Genomic DNA, 20,769 nt, shown 5'->3' with positions numbered 1-20,769 from the left:
ATGGTTTTTGCCTGTTCCTGCCCTCTTCCTGCCATGTTTTTGCTGTGGTTTCCATGTGGTTTCCATGTGGTTTCCATGTGGTTTTTGCATGCTTTTGCTGTGGTTTCTGCATGTTCCTGCCGTGCTCCTGCCCATTCCTGACGTGGTTTTGCTGTGGTTTTTGTGTATTCTTGGCGTGTCCCTGCCGTGGTTTTTGCGTGGCTTTGGCCACGCTTTTGGTGTGTTTTTGCCGTGTCCCTGCCGTGTTTTTGCATGTTTTTGGCCATGTTTTTGCCCAGTCCCTGCCGTGTTCCTGCCATGTTTTTTGCTGTGGTTTTGCTGTGGTTTTTGCCCTTTTCCTGACGTGTTTTTGCCACATCTTTTGCATGCTTTTGGCCATGTTTTTGCCATGTTCCTGCCGTGTTTTTGCTGTGTTCCTACCATGTCCCTGCCGTGGTTTTTGTGTGGTTTTGGCCATGTTTTTGCCGTGTTCCTGCCCTGTTTTTGCCGTGTTTTTGTGTGGTTTTGGCCATGGTTTTGCCCTGTTCCTGAACTGTTTTTGGCGTGGTTTTTGCATGGTTTTGGCCAAGTTTTTGGTGAGTTTTTGCTGTGTCCCTGCCATGTTTTTTCCGTGTTTTTTGCATGTTCCTGCCCTTTTCCTGCCCTGTTTTTGCCATGGTTTTTTGCGTGGTTTTTGCCATGTTTTTGGTGTGTTTTTGCTGTGTTTTTCGTGTGTTCCTGCCGTGTTTTTCACATGGTTTTGGCCATGTTTTTGCCACGTCTCTGCTGTGTTTCTGCAGTGGTTTTTGGCCATGTTTTTGGTATGGTTTTGGTGTGTTCCTGCCGTGTTTTTTGCTGTGTTTTTGCCATGGTTTTTTGCTGTGTTTTTGCCCTGTTCCTGCCATGTTTTTGCTGTGGTTTTGCCATGTTCCTGCCCTGTTTTTGACATGTTTTTTGCATGGTTTTCGCCATGTTTTTGCCATGTCTCTGCCATGGCCCTGCCATGTTTTTGGTGTGTTTTTGCCGTGGTTTTGGGTCATGTTTTTGGTGTGTTTTTGCCGTGGTTTGGGCCATGTTTTTGGTGTGTTTTTGGTGTGTTTTTGCCGTGGTTTGGGCCATGTTTTTGGTGTGGTTTTGCCGTGTTTTTGGCCGTGTTTTTGCCGTGGTTTTGGGCCATGTTTTTGCCGTGTCCCTGCCGTGTCCCTGCCGTGTCCCTGTGCCCGTGGCGTGTCCCGGGGCCGGTGCCGTGTCCGGCCGTTCCCTCCGGCGGCTCCGGCGGCGGCTGCAAAGCAAAACTGGGGGAGGGGCCGGGGGGGTTTTGGGGGTCCCGCGACGGCGCCTGGGGAGAGACGGGGTCACCCCAACCCCCCCGGGACCCCCTGGTCACACAGAGCCCCCCCGGGGGTTGGGGGTCACAGCGCCCACACCGGGGGGGTCACAGCCCGGCCTGGGGGGACAAACGCGACACGGGGGGGACCCCAGGGGGGCACAACCCCCCTTCCCCACACCTGGGGGCTCCCTGAGACCCCCCCAATCCCACCCCACCCCCCCAAAGGTGCCTGGGTGCCCCAGGGTGGGGAGTTGGGGGTCCTGGGGGGCTGTGGGGGCACTGTGGGGTCCCTGGGTGCTGTGGGGTGGGACACGGGGGCACTGTGGGGTCCCCATGGGGCTCCATGGGTGCTGTGGGGTGGGACATGGGGGCACTGTGGGGTCCCCATGGGGCTCCATGGGTGCTGTGGGGTGGGACATGGGGGCACTGTGGGGTCCCCATGGGGCTCCATGGGTGCTGTGGGGTGGGACATGGGGGCACTGTGGGGTCCCTGTCGGGTCCCTTGGGTGCTGTGGGGCAGGACTCCCCAGGTGCACCTCTGGGTGCTGTGGGGCTGGGGGGGCACTGTGGGGCAGAGCTGTGGGGCAGAGTTATGGGGCAGCAATCCCTATGGGGCACCAACGGCACCTCCAGGTACTCGTAGGTGCCAGGACTGGGGCGCTGTGGGGCAGGACAGCGCAGAGCTGTGGGGCCGGGCTATGGGGCAGAGCTGTGGGGCAGGACAAGATCTATGGGGCAGGATGGGATCTGTGGGGCGGCACTCACTGTAGGGCACGCAGTCGTACTGCACCTCCAGGTATTTGTAGGGGCTGGGACAGGGGTGGCTCTGGGGTGCTGTGGGGCCGGGCTATGGGGCTGGATGGGATCTGTGGGGCAGGACGGGATCTGTGGGGCGGCACTCACTGTAGGGCACGCAGTCGTACTGCACCTCCAGGTATTTGTAGGTGCCCGGGCAGGGGTCGGGGAAGGCGTCGGAGCCGGCGACCACCACGCACTGAGTGCGGTTATTGCACCTGGGGACACGGGGGGACACGTCAGGGACACGGGACATGGGGACACGGGACATGTCAGGGACACGGGGCACGTCAGGGATAGGGGACATGGGGACACGGGACATGGCAGGGACAGGGGACATGGGGACATGGGACATGTCAGGGACACGAGGGGACATGAGGACACGTCAGGGACACAGGGGACACGGGGGGACACATCAGGGACGGGGGGACATGAGGACACGTCAGGGACACGGGGCATGGGGACACAGGGACAGATCAGGGACAGGGGGGACACGGCAGGGACACTGCAGGGTCACAGCAAGGACATGGCAGGGACACGGGGACATGGCAGGGACACAGTGGAGACACAGCAGGGACAGGGCAGGGACAGGGCAGGGACAGGGCAGGGACATGGTGGGGACATGGTGGGGGGACACGGCAGACACAGTGAGGGACATGGCAATGACATGTCAGGGACACATCAGGGACACAGGGGGACTCATCAGGGACATGTGGGGACACAGAGGGACATGGGACACAGGGGGACAGGGGGACAGTGGGGGATCATGGGGGGGACATCGGGGGAACAGTGGGGGGACAGCAGGGAGGACACAGGGGACACGGGGGACACAGGGGGACATGGGGGGACACAGGGGGGACATGGGGACACAGGGGACAGCAGGGGGTCAGGGTACACAGGGGGACATGGGGACACAGAGGGACGCAGGACATGAGGAGACATGGGGGGACACAGGACACAAAGGGACACAGAGACATTGGGGGACACATGGGGACAGCAAGGACACAGGGGGACAGGGGACCTGAGGGGACATGGGGAGAGTGAGGGGACATGGGGACACAGAGGATGTGGAGCTGGGGACATGGGGACAGCAGCAATGTGAGGGACATGGAGACATGGGGCTGGAGACATGGGGACAGGGGACAGACAGCAGGACAGTGGGGACACACAGGACATGGGACCAGGGACACAGGGGACATGAGGGACACGGGGACAGTGGGGACACAGGGCAGGGCACAGGTGTGGCCCTGGCACTTGGGGACACAGGACTCAGGTGCCACCGCCGATGTCCCTGGGGTGGCGGGGATGCCATGGGGACATGGGGACATCCTCGAGCTGTGCCATCCCCGTGCTGTCCCCATGCTCACCCAGGGCCACCCACCCCACGTGTCCCTCAGTGTCCCCATGTCCCCCCGTGTGCCACCTACACACCTCCAACTGTCCCCAGGTGTCCCCACGTCCTGCCTGTCCCCAGGTCCCCCCCACGTCACCACCAGGCCATGTCCCCACGTGTCCCCATGTCCCACCCTCCTTGTGCCTGTCCCCATGTCCCCAAGGTGTCCCCAGGGTGTCCCCAGGGTGTCCCCAGCCTTCCACATGTCCCCACGTCCCCTGCACGGCCCCATGTCCCCCCGTGTCACGGTGTCACCCTCATGTCCCCTCTGTGCCATCACGTGCAGGGCCAGGGCCAGGTCCCTGGTGCCCCACAGCGTCCCCATGTCCCACCCCTGTCCCCGTGTCCCCACAGTGTCCCCATCCCCCTGCACACCCCTGTCCCCATGTCCCCAACCTCCTACACCTTCCCAATGTCACCAACGTCCCAATGTCCCCAACACCCCCAGTGTCCCCGGTCCCCCCAATATCCCCAATGTCCCCAGTGTCCCCAACACCCCCAATACCCCCAAAGTCCCCACCATCTCCAGTGTCCCCAGTGTCCCCGTGTCACCTCTGGGCCATGATGGGCTGGGCCTGGGGCAGGTGACACTGCACATTCACCATCTGCCCGGGGTCCCTGATGTCCCCATGTCCCCCCAATGTCCCCAATGTCCCCAAATGCCCTCAGTGTCTCTAATGTCCCCCGTGTCCCCAATGTCCCCAATGTCCCCAATGTCCCCAAATGCCCTCAGTGTCCCCAGTGCCCCCAATGTCCCCAATGTCCCTAGTGTCCCCAGTGTCCCCAAATGCCCTTCAATGTCTCCAATGTCCCCAATGTCCCCACTGTCCCAAATTCCCAAATGCCCTCAATGTCCCCAGTGCCCCCAATGTCCCCAATGTCCCCAAATGCCTCTCAGTGTCCCCAGTGTCCCCGATGTCCCCGTGTCACCTCTGGGCCATGATGGGCTGTGCCTGGGGCAGGTAGCACTGCACGTTCGCCATCTGCCTGAGGTCCCTGATGTCCCCATGTCCCCAGTGCCCCCAATGTCCCCAGTGTCCCCAATATCCTGAATGCCCTTCAATGTCTCCAATGTCCCCAGTGTCCCCAATGTCCCCAAATGCCCTCAGTGTCCCCAGTGTCCCCGATGTCCCCGTGTCACCTCTGGGCCATGATGGGCTGTGCCTGGGGCAGGTAGCACTGCACGTTCGCCATCTGCCCGGGGTCGGCGTCGCAGATTTTGTCGTCGGTCCGGCCGTAGTTGGCGTCGGCCACCAGGACGACGTCGCTGCCGGGGCAGCGCAGCTCCAGCGGGTACCCCTCGCACGCCAGCTCCCGGCGCGCCAGCCCGAACGGGAGAGCGCCCCGGATCAGCCCTGGGGGGCGCAGAACCCCAAACGGGGTCAGGGAACCCCAAACGGGGTCAGGGAACCCCAAAACACCCGGGGTACCCCAATCCCTCCACATCCGATCCCACTGTGCCAGCCCAAACAGCAGCGCCCCCCGGATCAGCCCTGGGGGGCACAGAACCCCAGACGGGGTCAGGGAACCCCAGACGGGGTCAGGGAACCCCAAATGGGGTCAGGGAACCCCAAAACACCCGGGGTACCCCAATCCCTCCACATCCAATCCCACTGTGCCAGCCCTAACGGGAGAGCGCCCTGGATCAGCCCTGGGGGGCACAGAACCCCAAACGGGGTCAGGGAGCCCCCAAACACCCGGGGTACCCCAAACACCCAATCCTGCTGTGCCAGCCTGCACAGCAGTGCAGCCTGGATCAGCCCTGGAACCCCAAATAGGATCAGAAAACCCCAAAATGGGGTCAGGGAACCCCAAATGGGGTCAGGGAACCCAGGGTACCCCAATCCCTCCACATCCAGTCCCACTGTGCCAGCCCGAACAGCAGCACCCCCCGGATCAGCCCTGGAACCCCAAACGGGGTCAGGGAACCCCAAGTGGGGTCCCTCATCCCCACCTCTGTGCCCTGCTCAGCCCTTGGGGCGCAGGGACCACTTGGGCCCCAAACCCCAAATCAGGGGCCCTGGGCACCCCCAGCCCTGCAGCCCCCAAATCCCAAACACCTGGAACCCCAATCCCAAACACCTGGAACCCCAACCCCAAACACCTGGGATCCCCAATCCCAAACACCTGACACCCCAAATCTTACACACCTGAGTTCCCCCAAACTTGGAAACCTGCGACCCCAAATCTGAGACACCTGGGACCCCAAATCCGTGGTACCTGAGACCTCAGATGGGTGTTTGGATCCCCAAAAATCCGGAGACCCCAGCCCCAAATCCCAAACACCTGGGACCCCCCAAGCCCCCAGGTCCCCCCGATCCCGGATCCCTCACACTCACTGCACACCCCTTACACACCCCTTACACACCCTTTACACAGCTCTTACACACTCACTGCACACCCCTTACACACCCTTTACACAGCTCTTACACAATCACTGCACATCCCTTACACAGCCCTTACACACCCCTTACACACCCTTTACACAGCTCTTACACAGCTCTTACTCAGCTCTTACACATTCACTACACAGCCCTTACACACCCCTTACACAGCTCTTACACACCCTTTACACACCACTTACACAGGCCTTGCACACCCTTTACACATCACTTACACAACCTTTACACACCCCTTTCACAATCACTCCTCACCCCTTACACAGCCCTAACACACTCTTTACACACTCCTTACACACCCTTTACACACCGTTTTCACAGCCCTTACATACCCCTTGCACAGCCCTTACACACTGACCATGCACCCCTTACACACCTCTTACACACCCCTTGCACACTCCTCACACATGTGGGCCATTGTACACTCCTTACACACACTTTACACACCCCTTACACACTTCTTACACACCCTTTACATACCCTTTACACACTCCTTACAGACCTCTTACACACTCACCACACACCCTTTACGCACCCCTTACACACGCCTTACACCTCCATTACACACCCCTTACACACCTGGGGTACTGTAAAGCCCTCGCACACCCCTTACACACCCCTTACACAGCCCTTACACAGCCCTTATACACCTCTCACAAACTCCTCTCACAACTCACACACCTGGGGTGTTGTACACCCATTTCACAGCCCTTACACACCCCTTACACAGCCCTTGCACACCCTTTACACACCTGGGATGTTGTACACCCATTTCACAGCCCTTACACAGCTCTCACACAGTCCTTACACAGCTGTGGAGTAGTACAGCCCTTACACAGCCCTTACACGCCCCTCACACACGCTTTACACACCCCTGGGGTGTTGCACACCCATTACACACTCCTCACACCCCTGCGATATTTTACAGCCTTTTCACAGCCCTTACACACCCCTGGAGTGTTGTACACCCCTTACACACCCCTTACACAGCCCTTACACAGCCCTTACACATCCCTTGTACACCTGGAGCATTGTACAGCCCTTACACATCCCTTGCACCCCTGAGGTGTTGTACAGCCCTTACACAGCCCTTACACACCCCTTGCACACCTGGAGTATTGACACAGCCCTTACACAACACTTACACACCCCGTACACACCCCTTGCACACCTGGAGCATTGTACAGCCCTTACACACCCCTTACACACCCCTTTACACACCCCTTACACACCCCTTGTACACCTGGGGTATTGTGTACAGCCCTTATACAACACTTACACACCCTTTACACACACCTGGAGCATTGTACAGCCCTTACACAGCCCTTACACTTACACACCGCATTACACTTACACCCTTAAACCCTTACACCCCTGGGTTGTACAGCCCAACCCCTCACCACCCTTAACCGTGTCACCCCACACCCCGGTGCGCTCCCTCACCGTGGCAGCCCGACGGGAGCAGCCCCAGCAGCAGCACGGGACCAGAACCGGGACCAGAACCGGGACCAGCAGCGGCACCGGAGCGGCACCGGGCCGGGGGGGGGGCCGGGGGCGGGGCCGGGGGGCGGGGCCGGGGCGCGCCATGGCGGGGGGGGCGCGGGGACCCCCAACCTCAGCGGGGGCCCGAGCTGGGGAGAGAAAAACGGGGAGGGGGGTCAGAGGGGGGGTTTCATTAATGGGGGATTAATTAATGGGGGATTAATGAGGGGGGATTAATTAATGGGGTAATTAATGGGGGAGTTATTAATGAGGGGAATTAATGATGAGGGATTAATTAATGGAGGGAATCAATTAATGGGGGAGTTAATTAATGAGGGGGAATTAATGAGGGGGGAATCAATTAATGTGGGGTAATTAATGAGGGGGGAATGAATGAGGGGTGAAGATAATGGGGGTGTAATTATTGAGGGGGGTGAAATAAATTGGGGGTGAAATAATGAGGGGGGTGAAATTAATAAGGGGGGTGAAATTAATGAGGGGGGGAATTAATGGGGGGAATAATGGGGGAATTAATTAGCGGGAGGAGTTAACGAATGGGGGAAATAATGAGGGGTTAAATGAATGTGGGGATAATTATTGAGGGGGTGAGCAATGGGGTGAATTAATAAAGGGTTAAATTAATGGGGGTCATTTATGAGGGGTGAATTAATGAGGGGGCTGAACTAATGGGGGGTGGTTAAATTAATGAGGGGGATAAATTAATTGGGGGTAAAATGAATGAAGGCAGTTAAATTAATTGGGGGGGTAAATTAATGAAGGGCGCTAAATAAATTGGGGGATGAATTAATGAGGGGTGAAATTAATGGGGGGTGAATTAATGAGGGGGTGAATTAATGAGGGGGTGAATTAATGGGGGGGTGAATTAATGAGGGGGTGAGTTAATGAGGGGGTGAATTAATGGGGGGTGAATTAATGGGGGGGTGAATTAATGAGGGGGGAGGGGGCACCGCGCTGTCCGGCCCCCCACATCTGCGCCCCCAATCGAGGGCGGCCGAGCCCCCCTCAAATTCCGCCCCCAAACGCGCCCGCCCCTCCCCCCACCCAGGGGCCCAGCCCCCCCCCAAATCCGGGGGGGCCCTGACGTTCTGGCCCCCCCTCCCCCCGGACCATCTGCTCCCCCAAATCCCGCCGGGACCGGAGCCGCCCCCCCCCCAAATCCGCGGCCCCCGGGGGTCAAAGCCGATTATCGATTATCGATTATCCGCCCCCGCCCCCGGACCCCCCCCGGCCCCCCCTCACCCCGCGCAGGGGCCGATGCGGCCGCGGTGCATTGTGGGAAGCTCAGCCCCGGGTTGCCAGGGGCGACGGCGCCGCGGTGCATTGTGGGAGAATCCCCCATCACACCCCCGGAATGATGGAGGGGGGCGCAGCGCCATCCCAGAATGCTCCGCGCCCGACATCGGGCCCCCCACAACCCCCCATTGCATCCCCCTTGGGGAAACTGAGGCGGGCGGGACCCCCCAGCCCCCCAAAATACCTGGGGGTCCCCACCTCCCCTCCCCCGCCTCAGGTTCCCGGGGACAAAACGCGTCCCCCCAGGAGGGTCCCAAATGAGGGGGGTCGGGAGGGGCCCCACCCCCCTTTTCAAGCGCCCCCCCCTCAATTCCCGGCCCCCGCCCTGTTCCCCACCCCCCTTTATCCTCGGCCCCCGCCCTGCTCCCCCAAATGTCACCCCCCGGCCCCCCGGGACATCGCTCGCCCCCCTTTGCTCACCCCCCTTTTCCCAGCCCCTCCCCCGCACCTCGGGACCCCCCAGTTCCCACGCCCCCCCATTTTCGCAGGACCCACCCCAGATTTACGCGACCCCCCTTTTAAATCCCCCCATTCCACCCCCCATTTTAACGACGCCCCTTTCTCACCCCCTCTCCCATTTCCCAGCGCCCCCCGGCCCCTCCGCACCTGCGGGGCGGCTCCCCCGACCCCTCCATCCCCCCACCCCCGGGGCCGCTCCCCCAGACCCAAACGGCGCCCCTGGACCCCCCGGAGCCCCGGAGCCCCCGGACCCCCCGGACCCCCCGTACCTGCGGGTTCAGCTCCATGCGGCGATCGCGGCGCGACCCCCCGCACCGCCCCGCGCCCGCGGGCTCCCCGCCGGCGGCCGCCGGAACTGCGGGACCCCCGCCCGCCCCTCCCGGCCCGACAGCGCCGCCCGCGGCCGCCGCCGGAACTGCAGCGACCCCTCCCCACCCTGCAGCGCCCCCCGGCCACGGCCGGAACTGCAGCGACCCCTCCCCCACCCCTGCAGCGCCCCCGCGGCCACGGCCGGAACTGCAGCGACCCCTCCCCCACCCTGCAGCGCCCCCGCGGCCACGGCCGGAACTGCAGCGACCCCTCCCCATCCCCCACCCATCCATCGCTGCCCCCACCTGGTCACCACCGGGACTGCAGCGACCCCTCCCCACCCGGGACCACCACTGTCCCCTCGTGGTCACCGCCCCTCCCCCTCCCCCAGGGTCACGGCCGGGACTGCGGGCGCCCATCCCCCCACCTATCCCTCACCCCATCCCCCCACCCTGCGAGCGCCCCCGCGGGCGCCGCCGGAACTGCAGCGACCCCTCCCCCTCCCGGGCCGGCCGCTGTCCCCCCGTGGCCACTGCCCTGCCCCTCCCCCACCCACCGCTGTCCCCTCACTGTCACCCCCCGGCCCCTCCCCCTCCATCGCCCCCCCGCGGCCACCGCCGGAACTGCAGCGCTGCCTCGGGGAGGGCTGATGAGCGGGCGTTAATGAGGGGTGTTAATGAGGGGGCATTAATGAGGGGCGTTAATGAGGGGCATTAATGAGTGGGTGTTAATGAGGGGTGTTAATGAGGGGCATTAATGAGGGGTGGTAATGAGGGGTATTAATGAGGGGTGTTAATGAGGGGTGTTAATGAGGCAGGGTAAACTAATGCGGTAGTGAAGGGCAGTAAATGCGCTTGATAAGGGAGGAGTGTTAATGAGCAGCGCTGCTAATTAGGGGCGTTAATGAAGATGGGCGGGGCAGGAGTGAGCCAGAGCTTCAATGATGAGGGGGTTAATGAGGGAGGGTGCTAATAAGGGGCGTTAATGAAGGTAGGTGTCAGTGGGGTGAGCTTTAGGGAGGAGTCTTGATAAGGGGGAGCATTAACGGAGATGTTAATGAAGAAGCATTAATGAGAAAGCAATTAACAGGCAGGCCCATCCCAGGTAATGAGTAATTAAGAGCAGCAGGAGTCCTGCTAATCGCTGTCATCAGCCATAGATTAGCATATGCTAATGAGCTGGGGTAATTAAATAGTAGTTAATTGTACAGGGATAGGAAAGGAAAGTGCATTAATTGACACGGAGGACAGAGCAGGGTTTATTGGGAGACTCATTAGTTTAATTAAAGGGGTTAATTAATGAGCCCTCGTGCAAGGCACGAGGCTGGGAGTGCAAGCCCCGCCCCTGGCCCACTCAGCCCCACCCTTCCCCTGTCAATCACGTATGTCCCGCCCCTCCGAACAAACCTCGCCCATCACATGTCAATCCCACTCAGCCCCGCCCCCTGCCCGTGGCCCCGCCCCTCGGAGGGCTCGGGTTTAATGACAGGACAGGGGCGGGGCGATCTCCAGACTGACAGCAGCTCGGACCAATGGGGAGCGGAGAGGGTGGGACTCGGGGCCACGCTGGCCAATGGGACGGTGATGGGTGGGACTCAGGCCTTGCTGGCCAATGGGAAGCGGGGGCCGGGCCGCGCAGCCAATGAGCGGCGGGAACGGGGAGTGGGCGGGGCCCGCGGGAGCACCGGGCCCGTGAGGGGAAAGGCGGCGGGAGCGGGAGAGAGGTGAGGGGGTACCGGGATATCGGGATAGACCCCGGGATAGACCCCGGGATAGACCCCGGGATAGGCACCGGGATATCGGGAGAGCGGGTACCGAGAAAAGCCGGAGAGCAGAACTCCGGCATGTCGGGACATCGGGATACCGGAGTGCAGGGAGCGGGGCTGGAGAGGGTGAGCGGGATACCGGGGCACCGGGGCTGGGGCTCCGGGGGAGCCGGAGAGCGGTGAGCGGAGGGACCGGGACCGGGGATCAACAGGAAAACAGAGGGGAATGAGGATGACCGGGGACACCGGGGGAGGGACCGGCGGAGACCGAGGGACACCGGGGGGCAGAGAGAGCGGTGAGCGGCGGGAGCGGGCCCGGGGGCTCCGGAGGCGCCGGCACCGGGGGTCCCGTGCCCCGCTGGGCGAACCGGGGGCCGCTGGACAGCGGGGGGGGATGGGCGGGGCCTGCAGGGGGGGCGGGGAAGGGTCTGGGGTCCCCTCACCCCCCCGAGGGTGTCACCCCCTGCCCAGGGGGCGGGGCCTGGGAAGGAGCGGGCGTTGCCATGGGACTGGTTGGGGCGTGGCCTTTGAAGGGGGCGTGGTCTGGATGTGTAATAGGAAATAAGGGGCGTGTCCCGTCAATGGGCGTGGCCTCGGAATGGGCGCGGCGCTGGCGTTGCCATAGCGACAGAGGGCGCGCGGCGTTGCCATGGGGACGGGCACGGCCCCAGGAAGGGGGCGTGGTCAGTTGTCATGGTGATGGGGCGTGACCTAAGAAAGGGGCGGTGCCGGCGAGCCGTTGTCATGGAGATGTGGGCGTGGTTTGATGAAAGGGGCGTGGCCCAGCCGGGCGTGGTCCCGGGGGAGGGAATGGGGGGGCGCTCCCGGGGCCCCCGGGATGGATTTGGGGGGGTAGGGGGGCGTGCCCGGGCCAGGCCCCGCCCTCCCCCATTCCCCGGGGGTTCGGGAACCAGGCCGGGGGGCACGGGCGGTACCGGGACACCGGGGGCACAGGAGGGGACAGCAGGGGGGGGATGTTCCCCGGGGGGCCCGGCTGGGGCTGGGACCCCCCGTTCCAGCTGTGGGTGCAGGTGCTGCTCTGGGCGCTGCTTCTGGGGCGCCTCCTCCGCTACGGGGGGGGCCGGGCCCGGGGGGAGCCCCCCCGCGAGCAGCCCGGCCCGGGGGCGCCCCAAAACCGGGCAGGGACCCCTCAGAGTGAGCCCTGATTGGGGGGGGGCACAGGGACACCCCCAAGGTCCCTCCTTGTGCCCCCGAGTCGTTTGGGGGGTCCCTGGGGGGGGGGCGGCTCCTGCCTCAGTTTCCCCGATCGGGGGGGGTCAGTGCCCCCCCAGCGGGGTCACTGGTCCGGCTGGGCCATACTGGGAGCCCCGGGGACAGCGGCCGGCGACAGCTCCGGACACGGTGAGAGGGGGCCGGGGGATGTGGGGTGGCCTCGGGCCCTTTTGGGGTCCCCCCTGTCCCCTCCCGTTCCTCGGGCTCCCTCTGGGGGTCCCCAGCCTGCTTTGGTGGGGGGCTCTGTGTTTTGAGGTGTCCCCTGTCGCTTTGGGATGTCCCTTGTCCCCTTTTGAGGTGTCCCCTGTCCCTTGGGGACACTCCCACCTCCCCCTGTCCCCTCGATGTCCCCAGCGACCCCGCCCTGGTGCTGTCCCTGTCCCTCCCGGTGGTTTTGGGGTCCCCACAGTCCCAAAGTGGGGCCAGCTCAGGGGACACGGGGACAGGGACAGGGAACAATGGGGACAGTGGGGACAGTGGGGACAGTGGACACGGGCACAGGGACTCGGGGGACACGGGGACAGAGGGGGCACTTTGCCATCAGGGTGCTGGACAGGCAGAAGGTGACACAGGGGGACACAGAGGGACATCCAGGGGACATCACGGACACAGGAGGGGACCCGGGGGGACAACCCCAGCACGGGAAGGTGACAGAGGAGGGGACTGGGAATGCAGGGGTGGGGGTGGGGGGGACACTGGCGACATCACGTCATTGGTGTCCCCAGGGTGTCCCCAGGGGCAGGACACGTGTTGGTGTCCTTGGCCTCGAGGGGACGCTGCTGTCCCCAGCGCGGGGGGGCTCTGGTGGCACCTCGGTGTCATCAATGGGTGTCCCCAGGCACAGGGAGGGGAACGGGATGTCCCCAGGATGGTGGCAGTGTCCCCAGGGGTGTGACAGTGTCCCTGTCCCCAGGGGTGTGACAGTGTCCCTGTCCCCAGGTGTCCCCAGGTGTCCCCAGGGCCTCTGGTGGCCCTCCAAGGTGTGTCCCCATTGTCCCCATTGTCCCCATGGTCCCCAAGTGTCCCCAGGTGTCCCCACGCCCCCCAGGGTGGTCAAGGGCGCATCCCTGTCCCCCCCAGTGTGCCACCCCCCCCACCTGGGCTGTCCCCAGTGTGTCCCTTGTCCCTCTGGGTGTCCCCAGTGTGTCCCCTGCCCCCCCAAGGGGTCCCTGAGGTGTCCCCTGTCCCCTTGGGGTGTCCCCAGCTGGGTCCTGGGGGTTCCTTGGGGACTTTTGGGGGATGCCTGGGGGGGTTTTGGGGTCTCTGGGAGGGGTTGGGGAGGTTTTGGGGCATTTTGAGGATTTTTCTGCCCCCCCAGATCCTGCTGAGCTTCGAGGAGCTGCCAGGACCTGACCCCAGAGAACCGGGGGGGGCGCAAAACTGCACAGATGGACCTCAAAATAGACACCTGAACCCCAAAACTGCACAGATGGATCTCAAAATGCACAGCTGGACCCCCAAATCCCATAAAGCACCCCATAAAGCCTGAATCCCCAAACCTGAAATACCCCTGAACCCCAGGGGCTTTGGGGGGTCCCGGGGCTGGGACCCCGGGTTTTGGGGTTTTGGGGTTCTGGGGAGTCCCCGGGTGGTGTTTGGGTTTCCCCAGGGCTGTCACCCCCTGTTTTGGGGGTTTTGGGGTTCCCAGGGCTGCGACCCTCATTTCTGGGGTCTGGGGGTGTCCCCGGGCAGTGACTCCCCTGTTTTAACCTCCCCCAGATGGAAGCCCCCCGACCTTTGTCCCCAAATGGGGGTCCCCAAAACCGGGGGGGTCCCCAAAAGTCCCTGGGGAGCGCCCCAACCCCCCAAGGCTTTGTTGTAAACGAGTTTGGGACAAATCAATAAAGTTTGGGAGAAAAATCGGATTTGTGAATTTTGGGGTCGTCCCAAAGTGGGGGTTCCCATGGGTCTGGGGGGGACCCCATGGGTTTGGGGTGTCCATGACTTTGGGGGCCCTGGAATTGGGGTGACCCGTGGGTTTAGGAGGGCCCCGGTGGTTTTGGGGGACCCACAGTGGGTCGTGGGAGCCCATGGTGGGGGGACCCCATAAGTCTGGGAGGATCCCTTGGAATTGGAGGGGGATCCATGATTTTGGGGGTCACCCCATGGGTTTGGGGTGTCCCTGGTTCAGGGGGGTATTCAGTTTGGGGGGCCCCCCAGTGGCTTTGGGGGGGCTCCATGGGTTCAGGGGGAGCTCCATGGGTTTGGGGGGGCTCAATGGGTTTGGGGTGACCCCACTGGTTTGAGATGACCCCATGGGTTTGGGGTGACCCCGTGGGCTCAGGGGGTCCTTGCAATTGGGGGTCCCCATTTTCGGGGGCCGGGGGATCCCAGCGGTGGGTGTGGCCTCCAGCAATGGGCGTGGTCTCTCCAGAGGGGGCGTGGCCTTTTCTATCTGGGCGTGGCTTAAACCGATGTGTGTCTTAATACCAGAGGGGCGGAGACCGATGGACGTGGGCGTGGCTTGGTTGGGATGGGCGTGGCTTAAGCGCCGTTGTGGGCGTGGCTTTCCGTGGGCGCGGCCGCGCGGGGGCGGCTCCACCCCGAGGCGCGCGCGCGGCGGCCGCGGCTCCTCCTCCGAGCGGGCGCGCGCGGGCGGGGCGGGGGGGGAGGAGGAGGAGGAGGAGGAGGAGGAGGAGGAGGAAGGGGCGCGGGAGGGGGGGGGCCGGCGGTGCCGCGGGGGGGCCATGGCGGTGCCGCCGCCGCCGCCGCCGGGCCCCGAGCAGGCCCCGCGGTACCAGGAGTGGATCCTGGACACCATCGACTCGCTGCGTTCGCGCAAGGCGCGGCCGGACCTGGAGCGCATCTGCCGCATGGTGCGGCGGCGGCACGGCCCCGAGCCCGAGCGCACCCGTGCCGAGCTGGAGAAGCTGATCCAGCAGCGCGCCGTGCTCCGCGTCTCCTACAAGGGCAGCATCTCGTACCGCAACGCCGCCCGCGTGCAGCCGCCGCGCCGCCCGCCGCCGCCCGCTCGCCGCCCGCCGCCCGTCAGCCTCCGCGACACCGCGCGGCTGCTCGGCGGCGACGGCCGCCTCACCCGCGGCCGCCTCCAGGGCTCGGCCGCGCCCGGCGGCGGCGGGGGGCGGCCGGGGCGGCCCCGGGGCGGGCGGCGGCGGCGGAGCGGGCGGCGGGGCCCGGCCCGAGCGCACCCGGCTGGGCGCCATCGCCACGGCCCGCGGGGAGCGCGGGAGAGCGGCCCCGGGGAGGGCGCGGAAGGTGAGGAGCGGGCGTGAGGGGGGAGCGGCGGGGGGCTGAGGGGAGCGGCGGGGGGCTGAGGGGAACGGCGAGGGGCTGAGGGGAACGGCGGGGGGCTGAGGGGAGCGGGGGACCCGCGCATTGTGAGGGGGAGCGCGGGAAGCGGGCAGAGCCGTGAGGGGCTGGCAGGAATGGGGGTCGTGAGGGGGCACCGGGGGCTGAGGGGACCCTGAAGGGGGCATCGAAGGAGTCATGGGGCGGCGGGGGTCGTGAGGGGGGCACTGGCGAGGAGGGGACCGGGAGTCGTGAGGAGGAGCGCGGGAAGGGGGAGCGATGAGGGGCTGTGGGGAACGGGGGTGCGGGAGGCGTGAGGGGGGCACCGGGGGCTGAGGGGGCATCGGAGGGAGGGAGCGATGAGGGACTGAGGGGGCGGGGATCGTGAAGGGGCACCGGGTGGGTGCTGCTCGTGAGGGGCCGAGGGGGGCCCTGAGGGCACACTGGGGAGGGGCCCGGGGGGCGCGGAAGGGGGGGTCATGAGGGGGAGCGCGGGACGGGGACAGGGGATGGTGTGGGGGACCCCGAGGGGTGCCAGGGCCGTGAGGGGGAGCGCGGGAAGGGCCGGGGCGCTCGGGGGCTGAGAGGAGGGGGGGCCCGGGGTCGTGAGGGGGCACCGAGAGCTGAGAGGAGCGCGGGGGGGGCACGGGAAAGGTTCGGGGGTCGTGAGGGGCACCGGGGGGCTGAGGGGATCCTGAGGGTGTGAGGGTCGTGAGGGAGCGCAGGAAAGGGGGAGACATGTGGGGCCCGGGGGTCGTGAGGGGGAACAGGGGGCTCTGTGGGGGGGCCCTGAGGGGACACTGGGGAAGGGGCCTTGAGGGGGAGCCGGGAGGGCTGAGGGGGCGTGGAGGGGCCTGGGGGCTCTGGGGGTGACCCTGAGGGGGCGGGGGTGAGGTGGTGGGAATTTGGGGGTGTCTGAGGGGCCGGGGGCTCTGGAGGAACCAGGGACAGGAGGGCTGAGGGGGACAGGGGTGGTGAGGGGCACTGGGGACCTGAGGGGACCCGTGAAGGGTTGGTGGGGACAGAGGGGTGACACAAGGTGGAGGGACGGGACACAGGGCACAGAGAAAGGGACTTGGGGAGGGAGCCTGAGGGGATTTAGGGGTCCCCTGAGGGAACTGGGGCAGCTGAGGGGACCTGGGGGGGTCTCCTGAGGGGACTTGGGGGGCCTGAGGGGGGTTGGGGACACCCTTTAGGGGACCTCTGGGGGGACAGCAGAGATCTCAAGGGGATGTTGGGGACCCCCAAGAGGACTTGGGTGACCTGGAGAGGGGGCAACGGGGATGGGGGAATTTAGGGGACCTGAGGTGACAGTGGGGACCTGAGGGGGTTTTGGGGTCACCAAGAGCCAGGACTGGATGAGGGTGGGGGCTGGGAGGATGGGGGAACCCCAGGACATGTTGGGGGGGACAATGACAATTCTGGGGTGACAGCTCTGGGGGTGTGTGTGGAATTGGGGTATGCTGGGTTTGAGGGGAAACCTGCAGGACTGGGGGGTTCATTTTTGGGGTGTTGTGCATTTGGGAGGGTGGCTTTCAGGACTGAGAGTGCTCTGAATTTTTGGGGGGGCGGTGTCACACTGTGGGGGGGTCAAGGAGCAGCTTTGGAGCCCCTGTTGTGGTGGGGGCTGTCAATTTTGGTGTCAGGGCTCTACATTTTTTGGGGACCACAGACTTTGGGGGCTGTAGATTGTCGGGGGGGAGTCTCAGCTCCTGGGGTTCTCTGTGGGGTGATGCTCATGGTTTTGGGGACCCTCAGCCCCCCTGCAGCAGCAGCGAGGCCTCAGCGCGGGAGGAGGAGGAGGAGGAGGATGATGAGGATGAAGAAGACGAGGACGGGACGGGCTCGGAGGCCTCGGAGGACGCGGGGCCCCCCCGGCAGCTGAACGGGGAGGGCCGGGGGGGGCCCCCCCTGCGCCCCCCGGGGCAGCCGCCCCCCGAGCGGCCCCCCCAGGCCAAGGCCTGTGCCCCGGGGGAGGGGGGCTGCCAGCACATGGCCCCCCTCAAAAAGGAGGGAGCCTTTGGGCAGCCCGACAGAGCAGGTACTGAGGGGGCAGGGGGTCGGGGGGTGTAAGTTTGGGGGCAATGGGGGCAGTTTGGGGGTACTGAGGGCAGGTTTGGGGGCGATGGGGCAGTTTGGGGGTAGGGGGGTGTAAGTTCAGGGTGCTGGGGGGCAGTTCAGGGATGGGGGTCACTCTGGGGGTCAGTCGGTGCAGGAGGTCACTGGGGTCACTCTGGGGTCACTCTGGGGTCGCTCTGGCCGTGTGGTCCCTCGGGGCTGTCCTTGGTGACCCGTTGGTGTCCCCGCAGTGTCCCCGGCGCTGGCGGGGGCTGAGCCCTCGGTGCCGCTGTCCCCAGGCGCCGGCCCCCCTGCCGAGGGCCGTTCAGGCTGCACGTAGGGAGCCCCTGCTCCGCTGTGTCACCGTGAGCCAGTGCCCGGTGTCCCCTTGTCCCTCTGTGTCACCTGTGTGCCACCCAGTGTCCCCTTGTCCCTCTGTGTCACCCATGTCCCACCCAGTGTCCCTTGTGTCCCACTCAGTGTCCTGCTGTCCCCATCACCATTGTCCCCATGTCCCCTGTCCCTGTCACCATATCCCAGTGTTGCCCCCCTGTTGCTGTGACCCTGTCCCCACAGTGTCACCTGTCCCAGTGACCGTGTCCTGGTGTCCCCCTGTCCCTGCCAGTGTCCCAGTGACCATGTCCCCACGGTGTCCCCATGTCCCAGTGACCATGTCTGTGTGTCCCCACAGTGCCCCCATGATGCTGTCCCCATGTCCCAGTGACTGTGTCCCCATGGTGTCCCCATCCTGGTGACCATGTCTGTGTGTCCCCTCGCTGTCCCCGTGACGCTGTCCCTGTCCCCAGGGCCGGGCGCAAGGACAAGGCCGTGGACCCGGTGGAGTGGTCGGTGCGGGACGTGGTCGAGTATTTCACCGAGGCCGGGTTCCCTGAGCAGGCTGGGGCCTTCCAGGAGCAGGTGGGGCCACGCCCCCTGTCCCCTCTGTCCCCTCTGTCCCCACAGTGTCCCCGGGGCTCCCTCTGTTACCATGGGTGTCCCCAAAAACTGTCCCCTCCCTGGAGAATTCCTCTGTGGCCACCCCTGCCCCCTCCTGCAGCCCTTGTGGTGTCCCCTCTGTCCCCAGGGTGTCCCCTCTGTCCCCAGGGTGTCCTCTCTGTCCCTGGAGCTGTCCCCAAGGTTTCCCTGTATTTTCCTCACAAGTCCCAACCCCCCACCATTGCACCCACCCTGTCCCTCATCCTGACCCTGGGTGTCCCCACTGTCCCTGTGTCCCTCTTGTCCCTGGGGTGTCCCCCCTTGTCCCTGGGTGTCCCCCCTTGTCCCTGGGTGTCCCCACTGTCCCTGTGTCCCTGGGTGTCCCCAGTCCCCCTGACCGCACCTCCTCCCTCCACCCTCCCCAGTGTCACCCCAGGGTCCATCCCCCCTGTCCCCTGGGTGTCTCCCCACTGTCCCTCCCTGGGCTGTCCCCACTGTCCCCATGTCCCTGCAGGTGTCCCCAAATGCCACCCCCCACAGATCCCCTCACCCCACCCCACCCTCCTCCATCACCCGGGGCTGCTCCAGCTTCTGTCCCATGGCTGTCCCCAATGTCCCTGTGACTGTCCCCAGTGTCCCCTGGCTGTCCCCAGTGTCCCTCACTGTCCCCAGTGTCCCCTGGCTGTCCCCAGTGTCCCTCACTGTCCCCAGTGTCCCCAGGAGATCGATGGCAAGTCGCTGCTGCTGATGCAGAGGGCTGATGTGCTCACGGGGCTCTCTGTCCCCTGGCTGTCCCCTGTCCCTGTGTCTGTCCCCTGGCTGTCCCCAATGTCCCCACGGCTGTCCCCTGTCCCCTGGCTGTCCCCAGTGTCCCTCACTGTCCCCAATGTCCCCAGGAGATCGATGGCAAGTCGCTGCTGCTGATGCAGAGGGCCGATGTGCTCACGGGGCTCTCCATCCGCCTGGGCCCCGCGCTCAAGATCTACGAGTACCACGTGAAGCTGCTGCAGCGCAGCCACTTCCAGGACGAGGAGCCCCCCCCGGAGCCCTTCCCGGCCTGAGAGACCCCCCCGGAGCCGCGGGGGGACCCCCAGACCCGCGGGGACACCCCGGTATCCGGGAGGGCTCCCCCCTCCCCCGCTGCTGCACACAGAGACTTTGGGGGGTGGGTGAGGGTCGGGGGGGGTCCCACCCCCTTTTAGGGGTCCCACACCTTTTTGGGGGGTCCCACCTCTCTCTGGGGGGGGGTCCCATCCCTATTTAGGGGGCTCTTGCCTCTCTTTAGGGTCCCACCTCTAATCTGGGGGGGTCCTGCTCTCATTTGAGGGGTCCCACCTCGCTTTGAGGGGGTCTCATCTCTGTTTTGGGGGGTCCCACCCCTCTTTGAGGGGTCTCTCTTTTGGGGGGAGCACTGCTCCAGGGGGACACCCCTCTTTTAGGGGGGGGGGTCTCACCCTTGATTTGGGGGGGCTTCTCTTTGGGGGGGGGTCACTTCTCCTTTGGGGGGGTGCCACCCCTCTTTTGGGGGGCTTCTCCTTGGGGACCCCTCTTTTAGGGGGGTCACTTCTCTTTACAGGGGTCACCCCTCTCTTTTGGGGGGGTCACCCCTCTCTTTTGGGGGTCCCCTCTCTCTGGGGCACACCGGGGGTGGGGACACCCCGCTCCTTGTGGGGTCACCCCTCTTTTTGGGGGGCCCCTCTGGGGGCGGGGTCACCCCTCCTTGAGGGAGCCCCCTTTTTAGGGGATCCCCCTTTTCTTGGGGGGGTTTTTACCGCGGGGGGGGGGTTGGGGGGCTCTGCCCGGAGATGTTTTAACCTTCCCCAGCCCCTGCCCCCCCCAATTGGGGTGCGGCCCCCCCACCCCTTGGCCACGAGGGGGGGGAGCCCCCCCAAACCCCCCCCGCAGTCTGTGCCCCCCCCCCCGTTTCCCCGGGCCTGGCTCGTTTTGGGTTTTTTTAAATAAAAACGGAAAAAATGAAATAAAATCAACACAAAATCTCGAGGTTTGGGGCTTTTTGGGGGGTACCCTCATTCCGGGGGGTGCTCCCGCCTTAGAGCCCCCCCAGAAG

The 20,769-nt window shown here is 64.6% G+C and overlaps 2 protein-coding genes across 2 annotated transcripts in view; one reads left to right on the top strand and one right to left on the bottom strand.

The window, feature by feature from the left end:
- LOC115916503 (adhesion G protein-coupled receptor L1-like) overlaps nucleotides 1-11,315 on the bottom strand; it is a 49,999-nt gene extending 38,684 nt beyond the window's left edge. Inside the window, exons 1-5 of the mRNA XM_030970239.1 lie at nucleotides 11,196-11,315; nucleotides 9,467-9,587; nucleotides 7,340-7,510; nucleotides 4,639-4,852; nucleotides 2,213-2,322 (exon numbers count right to left, since the gene is read on the bottom strand). Coding sequence (XP_030826099.1) covers nucleotides 2,213-2,322; nucleotides 4,639-4,852; nucleotides 7,340-7,510; nucleotides 9,467-9,587; nucleotides 11,196-11,315 — 736 coding nt within the window. The remainder of the gene's footprint in view (nucleotides 1-2,212; nucleotides 2,323-4,638; nucleotides 4,853-7,339; nucleotides 7,511-9,466; nucleotides 9,588-11,195) is intronic.
- Nucleotides 11,316-15,123: 3,808 nt separating this feature from the next.
- SAMD1 (sterile alpha motif domain containing 1) lies at nucleotides 15,124-20,141 on the top strand. Its single transcript, XM_030970238.1, has 5 exons — nucleotides 15,124-15,543; nucleotides 17,477-17,748; nucleotides 18,017-18,101; nucleotides 18,572-18,683; nucleotides 19,598-20,141. The coding sequence occupies exons 1-5, from the start codon at nucleotides 15,146-15,148 to the stop codon at nucleotides 19,760-19,762; spliced, it is 1,032 nt and encodes a 343-aa protein (XP_030826098.1). The 5' UTR covers nucleotides 15,124-15,145; the 3' UTR covers nucleotides 19,763-20,141.
- Nucleotides 20,142-20,769: the final 628 nt, after the last annotated feature.

This window comes from Camarhynchus parvulus, unplaced genomic scaffold, assembly GCF_901933205.1.
Source record: "Camarhynchus parvulus unplaced genomic scaffold, STF_HiC, whole genome shotgun sequence".
Taxonomy (NCBI): Eukaryota; Metazoa; Chordata; class Aves; order Passeriformes; family Thraupidae; genus Camarhynchus; species Camarhynchus parvulus.
Note: the sequence above shows the minus strand (reverse complement) of the source record. Positions and strands in the feature narration are given on the sequence as shown.